The sequence below is a fragment of the Tamandua tetradactyla genome, chromosome 22, assembly GCF_023851605.1.
Source record: "Tamandua tetradactyla isolate mTamTet1 chromosome 22, mTamTet1.pri, whole genome shotgun sequence".
NCBI lineage: Eukaryota > Metazoa > Chordata > Mammalia > Pilosa > Myrmecophagidae > Tamandua > Tamandua tetradactyla.
Genome location: NC_135348.1, coordinates 13,349,039 through 13,367,918, shown reverse-complemented (window position 1 = coordinate 13,367,918; position 18,880 = coordinate 13,349,039). Strand labels below are relative to the sequence as shown.

At 39.9% G+C, this 18,880-nt stretch overlaps 1 protein-coding gene across 4 annotated transcripts in view; it reads right to left on the bottom strand.

Moving 5' to 3' along the window:
• Window positions 1-1,619: 1,619 nt before the first annotated feature.
• RNF175 (ring finger protein 175) overlaps window positions 1,620-18,880 on the bottom strand; it is a 34,786-nt gene continuing 17,525 nt past the window's right edge. For 3 of the 4 annotated variants that reach the window (XM_077139747.1, XM_077139746.1, XM_077139749.1), the window contains 4 exons: window positions 15,157-15,264; window positions 12,705-12,825; window positions 7,944-8,077; window positions 3,842-4,312 (listed from right to left, as the gene is read on the bottom strand). In XM_077139747.1, the coding sequence (XP_076995862.1) occupies window positions 3,955-4,312; window positions 7,944-8,077; window positions 12,705-12,825; window positions 15,157-15,264 (721 nt within the window). In that variant the 3' untranslated portion in view covers window positions 3,842-3,954. Of the gene's footprint in view, window positions 2,344-3,841; window positions 4,313-7,943; window positions 8,078-12,704; window positions 12,826-15,156; window positions 15,265-18,880 lie in introns of those variants that run through there. The other variant, XM_077139748.1, reaches the window with a different exon arrangement.

Here is an 18,880-nt window from a genome sequence, read left to right as displayed (position 1 = left end):
CGGGGGTGTATGTGCACAGAAATCAATAAAATGGACTTTTTACTTCTCTGTCTCCTACATTAAGCACAGTTTTATTGCTGTAAGAACTGGATAAATTTAACACTGGCTCAAGCTATATTTAATCTCACGAAATTAAACAGCACTCGAAATGCTTCATAGTTAATTGACAGATCTAAAATACTATGTTAAAAATAACTTTTGTTTTTCCCATTGAAATGTTAAAATGGTCTCTGCAGAAGTTCTGGAAAAGAGATAAAAGCATATAAAAGAAAATAAGAATCAGCTTTTATCCCACCACCTTGGGCAACTATGCAGTGTATCGTTTTCCAATCTTTTTTCAATGCATTTATACATATTACTTTACAAAATTGGGATTAGATTGTAAATACTATACAAAGGAAAAGGAATCGTGTTTTTCTGAGATTGATTAATGACTATCTAACATTAATTTCTGATCTCTGGTCATTTAGAATTGCATACAGAGACACACTGTTTTACTTGCAGATTTGTAAACTGCGCTTATTATACAGCTGTCTAAAGGAAAGTGGCAAATACAAGACAGACTGGTTTAAAGTTTCCTTCTTTTGCAGAAGAGAAGCAATTTGTTTTTAGTCCTTTATCTATCTGTGAGGGTTTTTAATCTATCAACAGATTATTAGTGTAAGAATCTTGTTTTACCTCCTGAACCCTTGCTCATGCCTTGTATGTAATAAGTATTGCATTTTTGAAATGTCTGCTGAGTTGAGAAATAATCCAGAGTTAAATCTAATACACTAGATGGTGAACCAATGGCAATACTGAAGCACTGGACTGTTTCAGGAAGATAATAACAGATGAAAGTCTTAGCGTGAGTTATCCTCATTACTAATATGAAGAGACTTTGAACACCAACACCGTGACAAGGAAAGTAATGACCAAGGTATTTCCTTTTTACTTACACAAGTGTAGAGTCTTCAAGTATTTCATAGTGGATATCTGGTGTTATGTATACAGTGTTAGCTGCTTAACTAGTAACCAGTAATTTAAAATGAATTAATTACAGGGAACCAACATACTACTCTTGGGTTAATTCTTGCTTAACTGGTCTTCTCCATTCAGTTAACTTTGCTCCCTTCTGCTGGATTAGTGGAGTATTTCAACAGATATTTATTGCCTGTCTGCTATGTAGCAGACACTGATCTAAGTGCCCGGGATAAAGCAAGCAACAAAACAGACAAAATTCCCTACCTTCATGGAGCTTACAAATCCATTCGAGAAGACAAACAATAAACAAATAAGTCCATGCTATTATCTCAGGTATTGTTAAGCGCTATGATGAAAATAAAAGTAGGATGAGGGGTGGGCCGCGGTGGCTCAGCGGGCAAAGTGCTTGCCTGCTATGCCGGAGGACCTCGGTTCGATTCCCGGCCCCAGCCCATGTAACAAAAACGGAGAAACAGAATACAATAAAACAAGAAAATGTTTAAAAATGTTTCCCTTTCTTCCTTCCTTCCTTCCTTCTATCCTTCCTTCCTTCTCTCTGTCTTTCCTTTAAAAAAAAAAAAAAAAAAAAAAAGTAGGATGAGGCAAGAGAGAAAAAGAGATAGAGATAGAGATAGAGATAGAGAAAAACAGAGAGAGAGAGAGAGAGAGAGAGAGAGAGAGAGAGCAGCACAAGAGAGAAGAGGAATTATCTCCTCTTTGGCAGCCCCAAGAAATCAGAGCAGCTCTGGAGCATTGAGGAGTCCAGAGTAAACCCTTCTGTAGAGAGGAGCTTTGTGGTGCCAAAAGTGCTATGTGATGTCATGTATGTATGTAGAGAAGAAAAGACCATAACTTTAAACAGTAAATAACTTACCAACTTTTACCTATTTCTTTGACGATCTTGAACTGATAAGAATGTAAAAGCTGTAATTAAATATTGTGTATGAGAAGTACTTTGCAAAGTTCTGAAACTGTTACAAGTGGGGTTATTATCAGCCAAACTGGAGGTGGGATTTGTGGTGTAATAAAATGTGTTACGATCATTGATTAGAATACAACTGTAATGGAAAAGATGAAAATAAAAAAAAACACACACTTAATTTGTTAATTCCATTGTTCAGCTTCTCTTTAAATTTTTCCACAGTCACACTGAGATCATTACTAAAATTTAAAAACAAATATTAATATTAAACGTAGAAATCAAGGATTTAAAAATATTTCAACACGCAATGCATTGCTTTTTGGGTAAGTCTGCTGTCTTATTCCAGCCCTAGAGAATAGTTAATGCCTTGAACTATTCCTATCACCACAGGCTGCCAGGCCACCAAATAACGAAGCCAATCCAGGATTTGTCCATACAAAAAATGTGTGCGCTCCCAGCTAAATCTCAGTTAAGGAGGTTGCGCTCCATATAGCCAAGTAGCAGAAATTTTCACAAGGTCCTTTGCAAATGATATGAAATGTAATGAACTGGTATTTCCTTTCCCATTCATTCTTGTTAATTACATGATGGCTATTAGCAAGCACCATGATTATTGTTATTTATTCCATACCTATTACCCAAAATCAACTGAAACTGTTTACAATAAAATCTCAAACTATAAAACAAGTATTAAAGACAAGGGGTATATAGTAAAAGAAAGAGGAACAAGGGAATGACTATACAGGAAAACCAAGAATAACGGAGGCAACCCGAAGTGCTTCCCTGAAGTGAGCTAACTCATCAGAAGAAACTCAGCATATATTAAAAAGACTCATACCAGTTCATCGGATAAGACACACCTTTTCCTGGTTCTGATCTTTAATCAACTGTGCTAAGGGAGCTTAATTAGTGCATAGTAGCTTTGAGGGCAATTTTACAAAGAGACAGACATTTCACATATACCTTTTCCTTATACTGAGTCTCAAAAATAGTATGTGCAATATATTCAAATGCTGATTCTTTCAAGAATATATATAGAAATCAATTGCCATTTATTATTTAATCTATCATTTAAGGCAACATTCCTGATTGTATTAGTGCCCATTTTATAATCAAGATCTAGATACTGCGCTGACTCACTGAGAAAAGCCAAGCTTGGAGATGAAGCTGGTGGCTTCCAGAGAGTGTTCTCTGTGGCTATGGCAGAACCCTAAGACCCATCCATGCTGTCCCCTTCTCTGATGCCCTACTTGAAAATCTTTTCTTTGAATTGTAATGCTCAAAGATGGGGTGTTATTGCCAGTAGTCACTGATAATCTGTACTTTTAGGGTGGGTGAGGCGTGGGGGAGCAGGGGGCAAGGAAGGCATCTCCTTTAGCACTATTAAAATTAGGTGACAGATACACAGCATATAAAGCCTGTCTCTTATGGGAAGAGAGTGTACTTGGCAGATTGGTGTCAATCTCCCACTGCTCCTCTGCTTAATTCCATTGAATCCCCTGGACCCGTATGGTCTTGGGACAATGGGGTGAGAATTCAGCCTTCCCAGTTAACTCTGGATGGGGCCATTACCTTCCTGTGATCTTAATGAGATTTGAGTTTATTCATTTGGAGATCTCTGGTGCTTATGAAAATCCAAGTTGCTACCATGAGCTGCCTGTAGGCATTCGTTTCTTTTCAATATTATTATCAAAGGTTTAATCTAAGAAAAGATGAGGTATGGCAAGGCATTTAAAAAGCCAAAGTCTCAGGAAAGAAAGCCTACTAATCTGCGGAAACAATGACATTTCATTCACCCTAAAAATACTATTTTATATTCTAGTTCACCTTTGGGACTTTAAAATTTTCAATTCTAATTCATCTGTTTATCCACCATTCATCCATCCATCCATCCACTCATCCCCCATCCATCCATTCATCTCTTATATCTATCTATCTGTCTGTCTGTCTATCTATCTATCTATCATGTATGTATCTATATTTACCTATCTTCTATCACCCATTATCTATCTGTCATCTTTCTAGTTTAGACTTCCATCTATTTGTCTATCTTTTGCTGAGTTCCACCACTATGACCTTACAGTGGAAAATATGGAATATAAAAACTGGAATGTATCTTCTTTGGCTCTTAAGTGTCCTAACCAAAATAATAATCCAGGCACAGAGAAGCAAAAAGACCAATACATCATTTTAAAGTAGGTGGTTAGGGAAAATGGAAAGTTTTCTGCTGTGAATATACAAAGATAATGAAAGTTCAGCTTGAAGAATGCATCATCAGAAACATTTAAGAAAATTCCCCATAACTTTCTATTTTTTAAAGGATACGGGTTACTGATCATCCTCTTCAAATCAACCTTCTCTTTGCAGTAGGGGCAGGTCTGCTTTTTACCAACAATACACCAGCCTCGGATGCAGAATTCATGAAAACTAAAGCATCTTGTTAGGGAAACTTGAAGATATTAAAGCTTGGTTCATGATGACATAATGCAAATGGTAACATCTTTGGGATGTGGTTGTGAGGGGAAGAAGGGTTATAAGGTATGACTTGATTATGCACATATCTTTTTTTTGTTTTTAGAGTAAATAGGTAGGAAATTTATTAAGTACACAGAGAAGGAGCATGAGGGCACTCTCACAAGTAAAGAAAGATGGAGAGCAAGAGGCAATAGGCAATGTGGGGCCATTTGCTTCTATAAGGTGCTTTATGTATTCCCTCTCCCCCTTTCTTGCTGGGGCACTCTATTCTACCCTTCCCCTTTCCCAGGGTGGTGCCTGATGGTAGATAGTGTATTTGGGTGGGTCTGTTGATTTCACCCTTCTCCATCGATGACTTACTCAGGTAGGGATGTTTGGTCCCATCCTTTTTTATAGCTGACTCACTCAGGTGGGGGTCATTTGGCTTTAGATGGGCTGGCTGTTGTTGGATGCTTCTCATAAGTGGGTAGCCCCTGGACAGGTGTCTGTGCCAGACACAGGGCCTGCTGACCTTGATTAAGTGTCCTGGTTCAAGGGATCCTTCAGGTTTTCTCTCCCCTCTCTCCCTGTTCTAGCCTGCCTCAAATTTCCCCTCAGAGAGTTCTCACCCCTTAATCGTAAGAGGTCCTGAGGGACAAAGTTCCATCATCTGTTGCAGTTTCTGACTTGTCAGGGGATGCACATCTCTTTTTAAGGGAGATTCTGTAGGAAAATGGAACTTCCAAGGACCCTGAGCCAGGAGTCAGAACTGCATTAGCTTTATGACCCTGAAGAAGATGCTTAGCTTCTTGGCCTTACTAGCTCGGCTTGTCTCACTTTATTCTTGAAGAAATCAAATTAGATAAAGAACGTGAAAGTGCTTTTTTACAATAATGTCTCGTGTAAATGTATCATTCTATTTCTCTGTCTTGCCGATTGTGCATCTCTTTTGCATTTACCATATTATTTTCCTATTCTACTTTTTAACGCATTGCTCAATACCTACTATGTAACAGACTTGTCTTAGGCACTTAACGGAATTAAATTATTTGTGGTCATAAACTTACAAATATTTCTACTAACTTCATAAGCTTTTTGCTTTTGTTTTTAACTTCATAAGCTTTTATTCTTAGTCTTTTTATTAGTGATAAGGAACCAATTATTTTTTATAGAACATCAGCCCTCTAAACTTAATTTCTCAAGCTCTAGGCATTTAGATCTTCATTTACACATATCATCTCATCCAGAAAGCCTGACTCTTCTTCTCAGAGTTGAGAGTGAACCCCATTTTTTCCCCACAGCACTGGGGACTTATTAGAGTACATATCACACAGTGTCATGACTTTCTGTATGCTTCTCTCTCTCCTTCTAGATCCTTAGCTTCCTGTGGCCAAGAACTACGTCTCATTTGTTTCTGTGTCGTCATACCTTAAGCAGTGTACCGCTTACCGTTGCAGGTATGTTTTGCCAGATTCCCCTATATTGTAAATTAGGGCAAATGAAGGTAGGTGTAAAGACACCTGTCCTGTATACTTAGTTACTTATACAATCATCGATTCCAGCGTGTCTTTCTAGGCCAAGATCACGCAATCTTCTGACTAGCCTCTTACCAACTTGCGTGAACAGCGATGATTGAGAAGGTCTGTCCCTAAGGAGTGCAGGATTATGTAAGCTAAGTCAAGGCCATGTGTAGAAAACCTCAATATTAGATCTGTGTGCAATTAAGAGTTTCCATTATTGTATATTCTTGGAATTGGGGTTGCTTTGCAAAATGCTTAGGTTAGCTTAAAGTGATTTATTACAACAAACACTTTGAACAAAGAATACAGCCCTTCATTCCAAATGTCTGGAGTATAGTCCCTTCTTCCAGATAGGTAGAGAGTTCATGGATCCTATATAGAGCCAGCATTGAAATGTTCATCTCTTCTTTAATATGTCCATTCATCTTCAAAATCTCAATGCTGAAAAGCCTCCATGCTGGCAAAATTGCCAGAGCAACCCTTAGATAACCCCTTCTTGTTAATATGATTAATGTTTGCCCCCTTCTTGCTAATATGACTCATGCTAAAATGGGCCATTACTAACACTCCCTGAAAGCAAATTTAAAGGTGACCATATTTTAGATTACATATGCACACATGTACAACAGTCCCTAATGGGCTTTTAAAGGTGGAAAGAGAAAATATTTCCACTTGCAAATGGCAGAAGGGGCTGTGTTCCAAAATTCAAAAAGTAAATCACATTTAAACTAGGGCCAGACCTGGAAAACTCTACTAAGAATGATGGTTTTTTGGGAAAGTATCACACTAAAAAACTACCATAGAATTACACATGGAATATCTTTTTTTTTTTTTCTTACAATTTTAAGGCTTAAATTTTGGTATAAGGGCTCCCGTCACATTTAAGAGTCCAGTGTTTTACTCTCAGGACCAAATAAGTGGAAACTGTTCAGTTCAAACAGACTTGAATCATAGGCACTGCACATGTGGGGTATTACTAACTAGTTAGGGGGTCTCCAGAGGCAAAATACAAGATGGTTTAACTACCTCATAATGCCAGAGCTTTGAACTGACTGGGTAGATAGAGTGATAACATAAAACAAATACTTTACTATAAAACAAAGATAATTGATGCCATTTTTTTTTTTTTGCATTTAGGAAAGAATTATAATTCTCATTGTTGAACTATTAAATATATCTTTGGGGTCCATATTTACATACTCAGACAGCACAACTGCTTTGTGCAGGGGTCTTGTCCCAGCATCTTTCAGTAAAAGTTTTCCTCAGTAGTTACTGGAGTTCCCAGTGAATGCTGGTTTCCAGGGCCAGGCTTGCCTGAAATTTCCCACTTAAAGGATCTCTCAGCTATTTGGGGGAGGATAGTCAGAAGAGCCAAATGGTTCAAGAACTGGGTGCTCAAGGCTCCAGGTACTTGGGTCCTCCCTCTTGCAATCAGCGATGTCCTACTGCCTGAGCCACTGTCCTCTTTATAAGACCAAAGGTAAAAAGGCTTGGTTTTCTCCCCTGACTGTCCCTGTTGCCACTATTGATACAAATAGGTTTGTAGGCTTATTTCTAGGCAAAATATACTTTGTATTCCTTGGTCCAGTGAGAGTCACATACAGGGCTCCACCTGGATACTCTTGAGTTTCTCCTTGCTCCTGAAACTTCTCTCACTTTCCCACATCCAAACCCCTACTCTCCAGTCCTTCTTGGCTGTCTGTTTACTTACAGCTGCAACCCACTCCTCTAGCCAGTGCCTGCATCAGATGTTGCTGTCTTCCTGTTTCTCTGGTGCTGAGAGTCCTCTTTAAAAAGGAAAGTACTGGTGGAGAAGGTTCTCCTCCAGTTCTTCAGTTAATTTTTTTCATTAGGGGTGATTAGAAAATTTCAAAGAAAAGACTGGGATGGACAATAAAAGTTTGGGGCTTGGAGACTGGAGACAAGCAATGCGGAGGATATGGGAACAGGAGGAAGACAGGAAGAGAGAAAGATGGAGGAGATGGTCACCCCTGATTTTCTCTCCCATGTGCAAAACAGATTATTCAGAAAGTGTCTCCCACTTGTCTTGAGGAAGGCCCAAGGGTTTCCTGTGAAAAGGATACATATGATTACACGAAAGCTGATAGGTGTTTTCAATGAGCCCTTCTTCATCCAGCTCCACAATGATCTTCTGTCCACAGACGGCACAGATGTTGTCTGACAAGTTCCTTGTGGGAATCCCGCTGACGGTGTAGAACTGTTAGGGGAAAATGAACACAGGGCTGTTGGAAAGAAGAGCACACGCCATGCTCTGAAAGCAGGGAAGCCACATTTCAACCACTGGGACAGGCAGCCCTCTGCATAAGAGTCTTCACCGCTTCTCAATTGGTTTGAAACTTGAAATACCTTTCCCCATAGGAAGTCACAGTGGGGCTAAGGTTTCAGGCCAGACAAAAAAGGACAGCTCTGCAAAGGCACCCAAAGCACATGGTAGCCACTGGTCTAAGCTCCACGTTTTGCAGTCCTTGGAATGGAACAGTTTTTATCCAAGGATGTGCTGCAGAACCACACAAGGAGTTTTTTGGGCTTATCCATAACCTTGCACTTTTCCCTACTCTCCTGGGGATTCTGATTCAAAGATCTGGAATAAATCCAGGCATCTGTTTTGTTTGGTTTTAATCCTCATGTGATTCTAGGAGGGAAGTAGACTATTCACCATTGGAAAAAAATCATTTAGAATCCTAACATGGGATACCTGCATTTTCCCAGAGCTGTAGATGAAGACTGGTTTTCAATACTGGCAGCACACTAGAATGCACAGAGAGCATTTTTTAAAAATAAAATATTGGAATAGTTTTAGATTAAAGAAAGTATATGAAGAGCGTTCCCAATCATTGATTCCAATGTAGATTTCTAGGCCATGAGCACACATACCCTGTACTATTATTAACATCTTACATTAGTATGGTACATTTGCCACAACAAATGAACCAATATTGGATACATAATTGAGCTGAAGTCCACACTTTATTTAGATGTCCTTAATTTTTATCTAATGACCTTATTCTTTTTCAGAACCCCATCCAGGACACCACATTACACTTAGTTGTCATGTCCCTTAGGCTCCTCTTGGCTGTGATGGTTCTCAGACTTTGCTTGTTTTTGATGACCTTGACAGTTTTGAGCAGTGTTTTACCAAATATCCCTCAACTAGGATTTGTGTAATTGTTTTATCACGATTAGGTTCGGGTTATCAGTTTTGGGAAGGAAGACTACGGAGATAAAGTGCCATTTTCATCACACCATATCAAGGGTACTGTGCCAACTTGAATCTGAGGTGGACCTCAGAAAAGCACGTCCATCAATCCTTATTCAGTGTTGCTGACTGGGAGCTTTCTGACTGTTCTCACGGAGATGTGACCCACCCAAGTGTGGGTGGTAACTTTTGATTAGATGGCTTCCACGGAGTTGTGACTCCACCCATTCCAGAGAGTCTTGATCAGTTTACTGGAATCCTTTAAAAGAGGAAGCATCTTGAGGAGAGCCACAAGAACCACCGGAGTCCATGCAGCCAGAGACCTTTGGAGATGAAGAGGGAAAATGCCTCTGGGGGAGCTTCATGAAGCAAGAGACGTGGAGAGAAAGCTAGCAGACGTTACCATGTTCACCGTGTGCCTTTCCAGTTGAGAGAGAAACCCTGAATGTCATCAACCTCTCTTGAGTGAAGGTAACCTCTTGTTGGTGCCTTAATTTGGACATTTTTATAGACTTGCTTTAATTGGGACATTTTCACAGCCTTAGAACTGTAAACTTGCAACTTATTAAATTTCCCCTTCTAAAAGTCATTCCATTTCTGGCATATCACATTCCAGCAGCTAGCAAACTAGAACAGATACCTACTAGCAACATGACTTCTACTACTGATATTAACACCTGTCTGAGGTAGAGTTTGTCAGGTCTGTTTACTGTGAAGTGAGTTTTTGTTAACCCTTTCCCATGTTGTACTCTTTGGAAGGAAGTCTCAATGTGCAATCCACACTGAAGAGATTGGAGACTATGCTTTTGTTTGGAATTTTTGTGTATGGGAGATTTGTCTATTCTCCCTTTTATTTATTCCATCATTTATTTATATCAATATGAATTCATGAGTGTTTACGTTATACTTTAGATTAAAATCCAATATTACATTTTTAATTTGTTGCTCAGATTGTTTCAGTTTTGGCCATTGGGGGTTCTTTCAGTTGGCTTCTGTGTCCAAGTGACATTCTCCTATCCCTGTGTATGTGTCTTTGTGGGTGTTGTTGCTTTTTTTGAGCACTTCCTTATATTTTGGCACTGCAAGATGCTCTAGGCTCATCTCATATTGTCCTTGCCCAAAACCTAGAATCTATGCTATTTCTGTCAGGAGTCCTTGTTGTTTTATTGGAGAAGGATTTTAGAAACCAAGATCTATATGCTATGTGTGCTCATTGCTACTGGGATGTCACTGCTGTTTGTTAAGCCCTCTCAGCTGATAGGGCAGGGAAATATATGTGTATGTACTAATCCAGGTCTATGCACATATCTATAAATATTTCTATATGTATCCATCCATATCTGTTTTAAGCTAAACATGAGTTCATACTGATGTCTCCAACTCTAATCTATTGCTTTATGGGTCATTCTAGACACCTCCCTATGTATTCTCAAATTTCCACTATAAAAGTAAGAAACCTGGCTTTGCCATCCATTTACTTAACAGTTAAATTCTAGTATACATGTATAGTTGTATAAGAATATTTAACCTGTACTCCTGAGAGAAACTTTATCAACTAGTCACAGCACTTATGTGCAGGGTTCTTTATTTTGCCTTAAGACTCACAATCTCCACTCATTTCCAAATGTTATTTAGGTCAGCACCTTTATCTTCTACCTCCTTTAGTGAGGTTCCTTCATACATTTGTAAAAGAGTTAGATTTTTTTTTCACAGTCTGCATGGTGTCCTGTGATTTCCTGAACTTCAGAATGATATTTAAAAATTTGGAAACATTTAGGTTCATTCTTTGTGCTACAAAATATGCATAACATCATGTATCCACCATGACAGTATCTTACAGAATAGTTTCACTACCCTAAAAATAAATCCTGTGCTTCACTTATTCAACCCTCCCCCTCTCCATACTCCTGGAAAACATCGATATGTTCATCTTCTCTATAGTTGTGCCTCTTCAAGAGTGTCATGAAATGGAATCATATAATGCTAACTGCCTTTTTTCCCTCACTTAGAAATATGCATTTAAGATTCATCCATACTTTCGAATGGTTTGATAGCTCTTCCTTGGGAGCTTTTTACACAAAGCAGATGCTCTGGCTCTACTCCCAGAGATTCTTACTTAATTGGTATGGTGTGGATCTTAGGCACTGATGTGGGAAAGGAGATACACTCCTTCTTTACTTCTTCCCCTACTTCACTCTGAAGCACATGTGCGTGCTCACGTGAGCACACACACACACACACCAGTCCAAATCACTGGTGGCTGTGCCAATGGCTTGAGGCAGTGGTTTTATAGATCTGGGGGTTATAGTGAGGATGACAGAGGATGACAAGAAGTTGAGGATTTATGGGGTGGAATTAGGTGAAAAGTCTCCAGAAAGTTGGTGCCTAAAAACCTGGTTGTATTACCAGATTAAATCTCTTCTTCATGGTCCCCCAGAGAATAAAACATTTACAACTCTGCTCTTCCTCTCCTGTTCATAAACAAACTTTGGGTGTTTCCTAAGGGGTATGACTTCTGCTTTTTGTTGGGGGAATCAGGATAAAAATGTTTCCTTTTGTGCTCACCTTAAACCTTATAGGAAAGGCAGTTGCTCTATAGATGATCCACGGCAGGGGAATGCTAAAAGGTCAGTTGTTCCAGCATTTCTCTACAAATGTTGAGCTCTTGGAAAAAGAGTGAGATAGAATCTAAGGTGGAGAGCAGGGAAGATGAGGTAGGGATGATGTCAAGGTCATGATCACTTAGGCTTAGAAATTCACTCTTCTCTTGCCACGTACACTAGTTTTTCCACTTCATATCTGGCCATGGACCAAGAGACAGACGGAGGACAGAGATGCAGAATTCCTGAAACTTGGGTCATCCCTGGGGTTCTTGGTTTATAAGGTCTTAGAGAGACATACATATGTCCCAGATGAATGCTCCTATTATCTGGAATCTGGAATCTATTTAACCAGAAAGTTGCTCATTAGGAATTTTTATTTTAATTCCAGGAATAGAGTCAGAATACCTTCACATTCTTTTTATATCTTCTACTTCTTCAGATGCTATACAATGCTAAATGATCTTTATGATGACCAAATTATCCCGAGGCACTGGTTGATTCTGCAATGTTTAGGGTAGCATCAGATATGACTTTTATTTGCATTGGCAGAGTTAGATAAAGGGTTTTGTTATTGCAGATCTGGAATAAATCCAGGCCTCTGTTTTGTTTTGTTTTAATTCTCATGTGATTCTAGGGGGCAAGTAGACTATTCAGCATTGGGGAAAAAATGCATTTAGTATTCTAACATGGGATACCTGCATAATTACTCAATCTTTGAAAAGTTAGTAATTAGAGTACAGAAGATATGAGAACTTAAATTAATTGGCAGATTTCATTAAATAAGGTGTCTTATCCTCAACCACTCTCTATATACACAAAATATATTTTCTAATTAACCAGCAAAGAACTTTTTTTTGATAAAAAGACAATTCAGGGAGAAAATGGCCTCGGAAAACCATCTAACTCTTAAAATAGGCTCAAAGGAAAAGTGAGTGAGCATATGGGCAAAGAGTCATTTTTCTGTTTCTGAAAATGGGTGCAACTATGTGCTATGAATGGTTCCGAAGAATGAAAGTGACACTTACCCCTATAGTAGAAGCCATATAATCTGAGCAGATCTCAGCAAAATCTCTGCCCATTACTCCATAGTAGAGGCCATAGAACAAGGACACAATACCGAAATCCATGGAATCTCTAGCCTTGATCCTGTTGAAAACAACAGTATAAGAAAATAGGCATTTTGGGGGCGGGGGCTGGGGTGGGATTAGAGCCTGCTGCTGTAGCTGATAGAACCGTGTTTTTTTAACTAAATATTTTGAATTCTCAAAATTTCCCTAAAATTTTAGCACTCAAAGTCACGTGGGCAAAGGAATTTTTGGCATAGTCTTCACAGACTTCTTATGGCTGCAGGGCTTAGATGACAGACTCTGGCCAGTGGTTCTATACCTCGGCTGCACATAGAAAGACCTGGAGTGCTTATAAAAATCTGAATCTTCAGGCAACATTCCCGGCCAATCACAATGGAATCTCTGGGGAGGAAAACTGTGTGCAGTGCTGGTTTTTGAAGTGTGCCAGACCTCAGGTGATTCTAATGGGCAGCTAAAGTTGGGAAGCATTTTAATAGAGCAATGTTCTCAGCCCTAATATGGATTAGAATCATCCGGAGAGATTTAAAAATACACTGGTGCATGTGCCGCATCCCAAGGGCTTCTAATTTAATTGGCCTGGGGTGGGGTCTGCACAGCAGTATTTTTAAAAAAATCCTCAGGCGATTCTATAGCACAGCTAGGTTGGAGAATCAGTGTTACGGAGCTTTGGATTTGACAGAATGCTTCCACATACTTTATTTAACCTAAGAAATGTGCGATAGATATTATTATCTCTACTTTGCATTTGAAAAAAAAATGGAGATTTAGAAAACCTGATTTTCTTGACAGAAAATTGGTACACAACAAAGCCAGGACTCAAGCTTGAATTTCGAGGCCCATTACCACTCTGCCACAGTTGCCATGGATTCATCAAAATATTAGTGTTGCAACTCGAATCCTATTTCGAATACACCAGGAAACTCTGTGATAATCCTTTTTCTTTTTTTTTCAAAGAGATGGAGCTCTTTAAAACGGGTAATTAGCTCCTAATTTGATTCTCAGATGTTGATCATTGCACGTGTGATTTGCTCTATCTGTAAGCAGTCTTAAAAACCAGTGGGGTCTGGGTGGAGTGGAGAGGAGTTGGGCAACTTCTTCTGGTTGGTTCAGGGCTTGCTAACTCAAGGAGGAGTGGTCACGGCAGGAAGCTCTGTAGATCTAGAGGGTACTGAGCTTTTGCTGATGAAGTGGGAGTCCCAACACAGATGGTAGTTTTATCTTTCCAGGATTTGCCTGGGTGATATTTGAAAATTTGGACATTTGGGAAGAGTCAAGATTATCTTCCCTCCATGTCCAGGGGAGCATGTATTTATAATCTTACTGATAAAAAGTGTAGTAACAAACTTATGATCCCATAGAAGAGTCTTAATACAATGGTGCTCAACAATTGGCAGTAGAAAAAAAAGTTTTCCCAATCTGGGGCTTAAGTTCTTGATATGACTCACTAAAGGGGAATTCAGGATTAAGGATCTTAAATCTTATGAAGTGATAGACTTGAGACAACTGTGGTTCCAACAGCATTCCTAAAAGTCCTGGTGAATATTTTTGAAAATAAAGAAATACAGACATTATGCTAAAAAAGAAATTCAGTGTCTTTCTACATCTTAAACTGGCAATACAAGAGATGCACAATTATTTTCTGTCCCTCTCCTGCTATAAAATTTTAGGTGCTCCTTTTCTGAAAGTTTCATGATATGCTTACAAAATCAGATGGTTCTGTTGCCACAGGAAGAGCTCTTTCCTCCAGGGCTGACTCTTCATTCAATTGCTTTCCTCACTGAGCTTACTGTCTTTCAATTTCTGCTGTAGGCCCAGTGATTTAGAGTAACTTTAATGTAAGAGAGATTCAGGGGAAATAAATTTCACCAATGCATCCAAATATTATCATTCCAACATGTTATCAATAATACATTTTTTCCATATTAAGTCTTTGCAATCTGGCCTGTATTTTATACTTACAACACCTCTCATTTTAAGTGCTTAACAGTCACATGAACTAGTTGGTGCTATATTGGACAGCACAGTTCTAGAGGTCTTATGAAGGGGATATTTAGAAGGAAATCTGGACACCTCAGAACTTTGTGGAAGGGCTTTTTGTAGTTCAGTGGGGATTACTCCACCACAAATGTAGGCCTACTTTCAATGGTGTCTTTTAAAACTTACAGATCAAGTATATATACTTTATAAAGCTTTTAATTTATTTTTTCTTCTGTAGGGCTTTTTCTTCCTTTTGTAGTGGTTTTCCTCAATGACAAGACTGTATGTGCATATTTATGGTAGACAATGTGTGCATGAAAATTGCAGAGCTGAGTGCATACAGAGAATTTGACTAAGTGAATGTTCTGGCCGAGTGCTTGAAGATTTTAATGTCTAAATCAGTGATACTTACTTGAAAAATAAATTAAATCCACACATTGTAAACATGATAGCTAAGTAACCCACAACACCAAATGCATAGCTGAGTTTGTAGATGAGAAGAAACCACTTGTAGACCAATCTGTGGAGTGAAGAGAGGGGAGAAACAGATTAGAAAGTATTTTGAATCTTTTAACCATTGTTATAGATAGGTTTTTAGTTTCTAAAGTTGTATTATGTAATCACAGAGCATAGGCATGCCATATCAGCTAAATTCAACGTTAATCTAGAGTTTTAACATAATATACAAAGACAATATATAAAGAGTACTACCATGCAAATGTGTTTATATGTTCATGCATATGTAAATTCATCTGTGTTCCTCACATAAATGGCCTTTAAGCATGGCTACTCTATTGGGACCCTCCTCTCCTCCTCTCCCATATTTTGCTCTACGGTTATCTTAGAGTGGTTTGGGCAGGAGTACCTTGGAGGCAAGCAAAAGATGGGAAGAGAAATCAAGAGCATGGACCCTACTTCTTCTCCAGTAGTTTCTCCTTCCCTCCCCTCTGCCTTCCAGTCCCAGTGCAGATATCATCAGCGGTGGTGGGTCAACCCCCAACCCATCTTTCCTCCACTCTAGGAACTTCTCCCTTAGCCCATGGGATGAAAATGGAAGAGAACGTCAGTCTTGCTTTCTCCTGCCATGTGTATGGATCCCTGAACTCACTACAGCCACTCCTGAGACCTTTCCTTCTTCCCACAGCTCCTAAGTGAGAAGCAGAAGGCGGAGGAAAGAGCGTGAGAGCGGAGATGACCTACAAGGGGGCACTTCATCCTGAATGTTTCCATCTTTGCTAGCACTAAAAGCCCTTAGAAAAACTACAAAAGGTGCTACAGGGTTGCTTTGTTCCTGGGAGGATGTGGGGAGAGGTTGGGAGCCCAGTTCCATTCCTGTGTGGCCTGTGGGGTCAAGGGAGTTATGCTGATTGGAAACTAGAGATGGGGAAAGGAGAATGAGAAGTTGGGGGTGGGGGCAGAAAGCAGGTAGCTGGAGGGCTATTCTCAGGATGTAGGAATACAGGGAGTCTTGTTTGTCTCTCAGTGCTTTCTCTCCATATCCTTTTGAAGCTCCTCTCTTGCTTTTCACTCTAAAACTCATTCAAATCTAGGTCCAGGAATTTGGCCCCATCCTCTCACCTCCAACCTGTGGGGTCCTGTCTCCAACTCTTTCACCTTCTCTGGTTCCTCCCTGTTGGAGCCAATGCACTGAATGCTTAAGCCCTATGATATTACTGCTGTAATATTTCACTATTTCACAAGATGCTGTGGCTCACTGAATTCCAGTTAAAAGGGACCTTCTGAAACATTTCAGTTTAAATTTGGGTTTGTGGGCTAGTCCGAGGAGTAAGCTGTCATTTACATCATTTCTATAGTGAAATGCTTTTCATCCTTCAAATGATTTGCTCAGGGGTGGGCGCCTGCCCCGTGGGGGGCTAGGTAATGGTGAGTTATGTGGGGGAGAAACTTGCATGGAAGACACATGTCTGCTTATGACCATTCTGCCTAATTGCTGTGGGGCCGTGCCATTTCCAAAGGGGGCAAGAGAGGGATTTTGGCATTTCTCTGCCACAGTGAGTCCTTGGGCCTTCCGTTCTTTGCCAGTGCTGAGCTCAGCGTAGTCAGAGCAAGGTGGAAGTTTCTGTTGCAAAACAGGGCTGGTGATGGGAGAGCAGAGAAGCTCTGAGACACCCAGTGCCAGCCCCAGCCCCAGCCCCAGCCCCAGCCCCAGCCCCAGCTAGCAATTCGGTGTGGGGTTCCTGAACTCCACACATACTTGGCGTACCTTCTCCCCTCTCCAAGTTGTGCCAGCATTAGAGGTCTCCTCTCATGTTGCTCAGCTTTTTAAACTAGGTGCCTCTATGCAAAGCTATTTGTGTGACTTAATTAAGCCACAGCAGGCTGTTGGAAGGAAGGGCTTTGCAGTCAAATGTTCTTGGTTTGATTCTGAGTCCTCCTGCTTACTGCCTGGGGGACCTTGTTCAACTTATTTGGCATTTCTTCCCATGAGTCTTCATTTATAAAGTAGGGATAATAATACTACCTCCTAGAGTGGTTCTGAAAATTAGGTACTACTATTTAAAGGACTTGACACATTAAATGCTCAGTCTATCATATAATTGTTACGCATGTAATAGAGTTTCCAACTTTCACACACCATTCTCCCTCCAACCCCCACCCCATATCTTCCTGCTTCCCAGGGGTACATGTTTCCAGGAACAAAAGAGTCCAGCATTTGCTACTTGGACTCACACTGTAGGGCAGCTAAGCCAGATAAGAAACTGTGTTCCTGCTTCAGAGCAGCCTCTCCAAAGAAAATCTGGCTTTTGCATTGGAATTGATGTGATCAAGTCCAATTCCTTTGTCTGTGATCTATCTTTTTGTTTTGTTTTGGTTTTTTTTCATGGGCAGGCACTGGAAATCGAACCCGGGTCTCCGGCATGGCAGGCGAGAACTCTGCCACTGAGCCACCGAGGCACCACCCTGTCTGTGATCTATTTTTGAACCTGAACTTCAATGCTTGGCAGACAACCTCAGCTGGAGTGGACGGGAAGCCACTTCCCTTTCCTTGATACTCTGTTCCACAGCTGGGACTTGATATACTGGAGGAGGAACAACCAGTTTTTAAACTGTGAGTGCCAGAGACAACTCTCCTTCTATTTGCTTTCTGCACCACTGTTGATTTGCTTCCACTAGCTTTCCTAGCCTCTAATTAAATCCTTCGTTTCTAAATGGAAAATAGCCAAGACGTGACTCACCTATAATATGATGATAAAACAAAGATCCACATACTTTCTTAGGGCCTCCTACCTCTATTATACAGGAGCTCCTTTAGCCTGACTTCTTTTCTACAAGTCAGTTAACCTCTTCCATTGCTTTCTCTTCACAGGGCATTGGGATCCACTTTAGGAAGTCATTGGAGCCAGATGGCTCTCGGATTGTATGCCAGGGCTGTGACCTGTGCAGGCAGATGGAAGCTGAAGTGGATGTGCTGTGGGCATGAGAAGCAGAGGGCAGGGGAGCATGGCCATCCAGATGTGTGAGCCATGACGTGTAACGAGGGAGGGTTTGGGTATTTCTTTGCAATGAAGGTCCTCCGCATTGAGTGAGCTGATGAGCACAGAGACATTGTATTTCATCACACAAAGGAAAAGGGAACCATTCTCATTGAAATATAATACAGATTACATCCAGGGGATGAAAACAAGTATGTCTTGATTCTTTCAAAACTCAGCACTCTTTCACAAATCTCAGATAATTTACAACATTTTATAAGAAGGGGAGAGGGTACCATATGACCATTTCGGTCCAAGACCCCAATCTGGCCACCTAAGAAGGATGCCTAATACCACAGAGCTCTTTTCTAACATGAGAGCAAATTAAAATACTCATAAACCTCCATTTATTTATTTGTATTTCAATCTTTATTATTACATTTATTTATCTCACTTCTCTTACTAAATATTTTTCCTTCTTCTCTAACCTAGAAATAAAAGTTGACATTTGCCTGTCCCATTTTTTAAAGAGTGAAAACAAATTTCAGAATGATTAAATAATTATAAAAATATTTCACAGGAGCTTATGATTTATTCTCCAACAGAGATCAAAACTGAACCTTGCCTTAGTCCCATTTAGCGTATTACACTTTCTCTGTATCGCATTTCATTTTATCTGGGGAAGAATTCTGATCTTGTCTA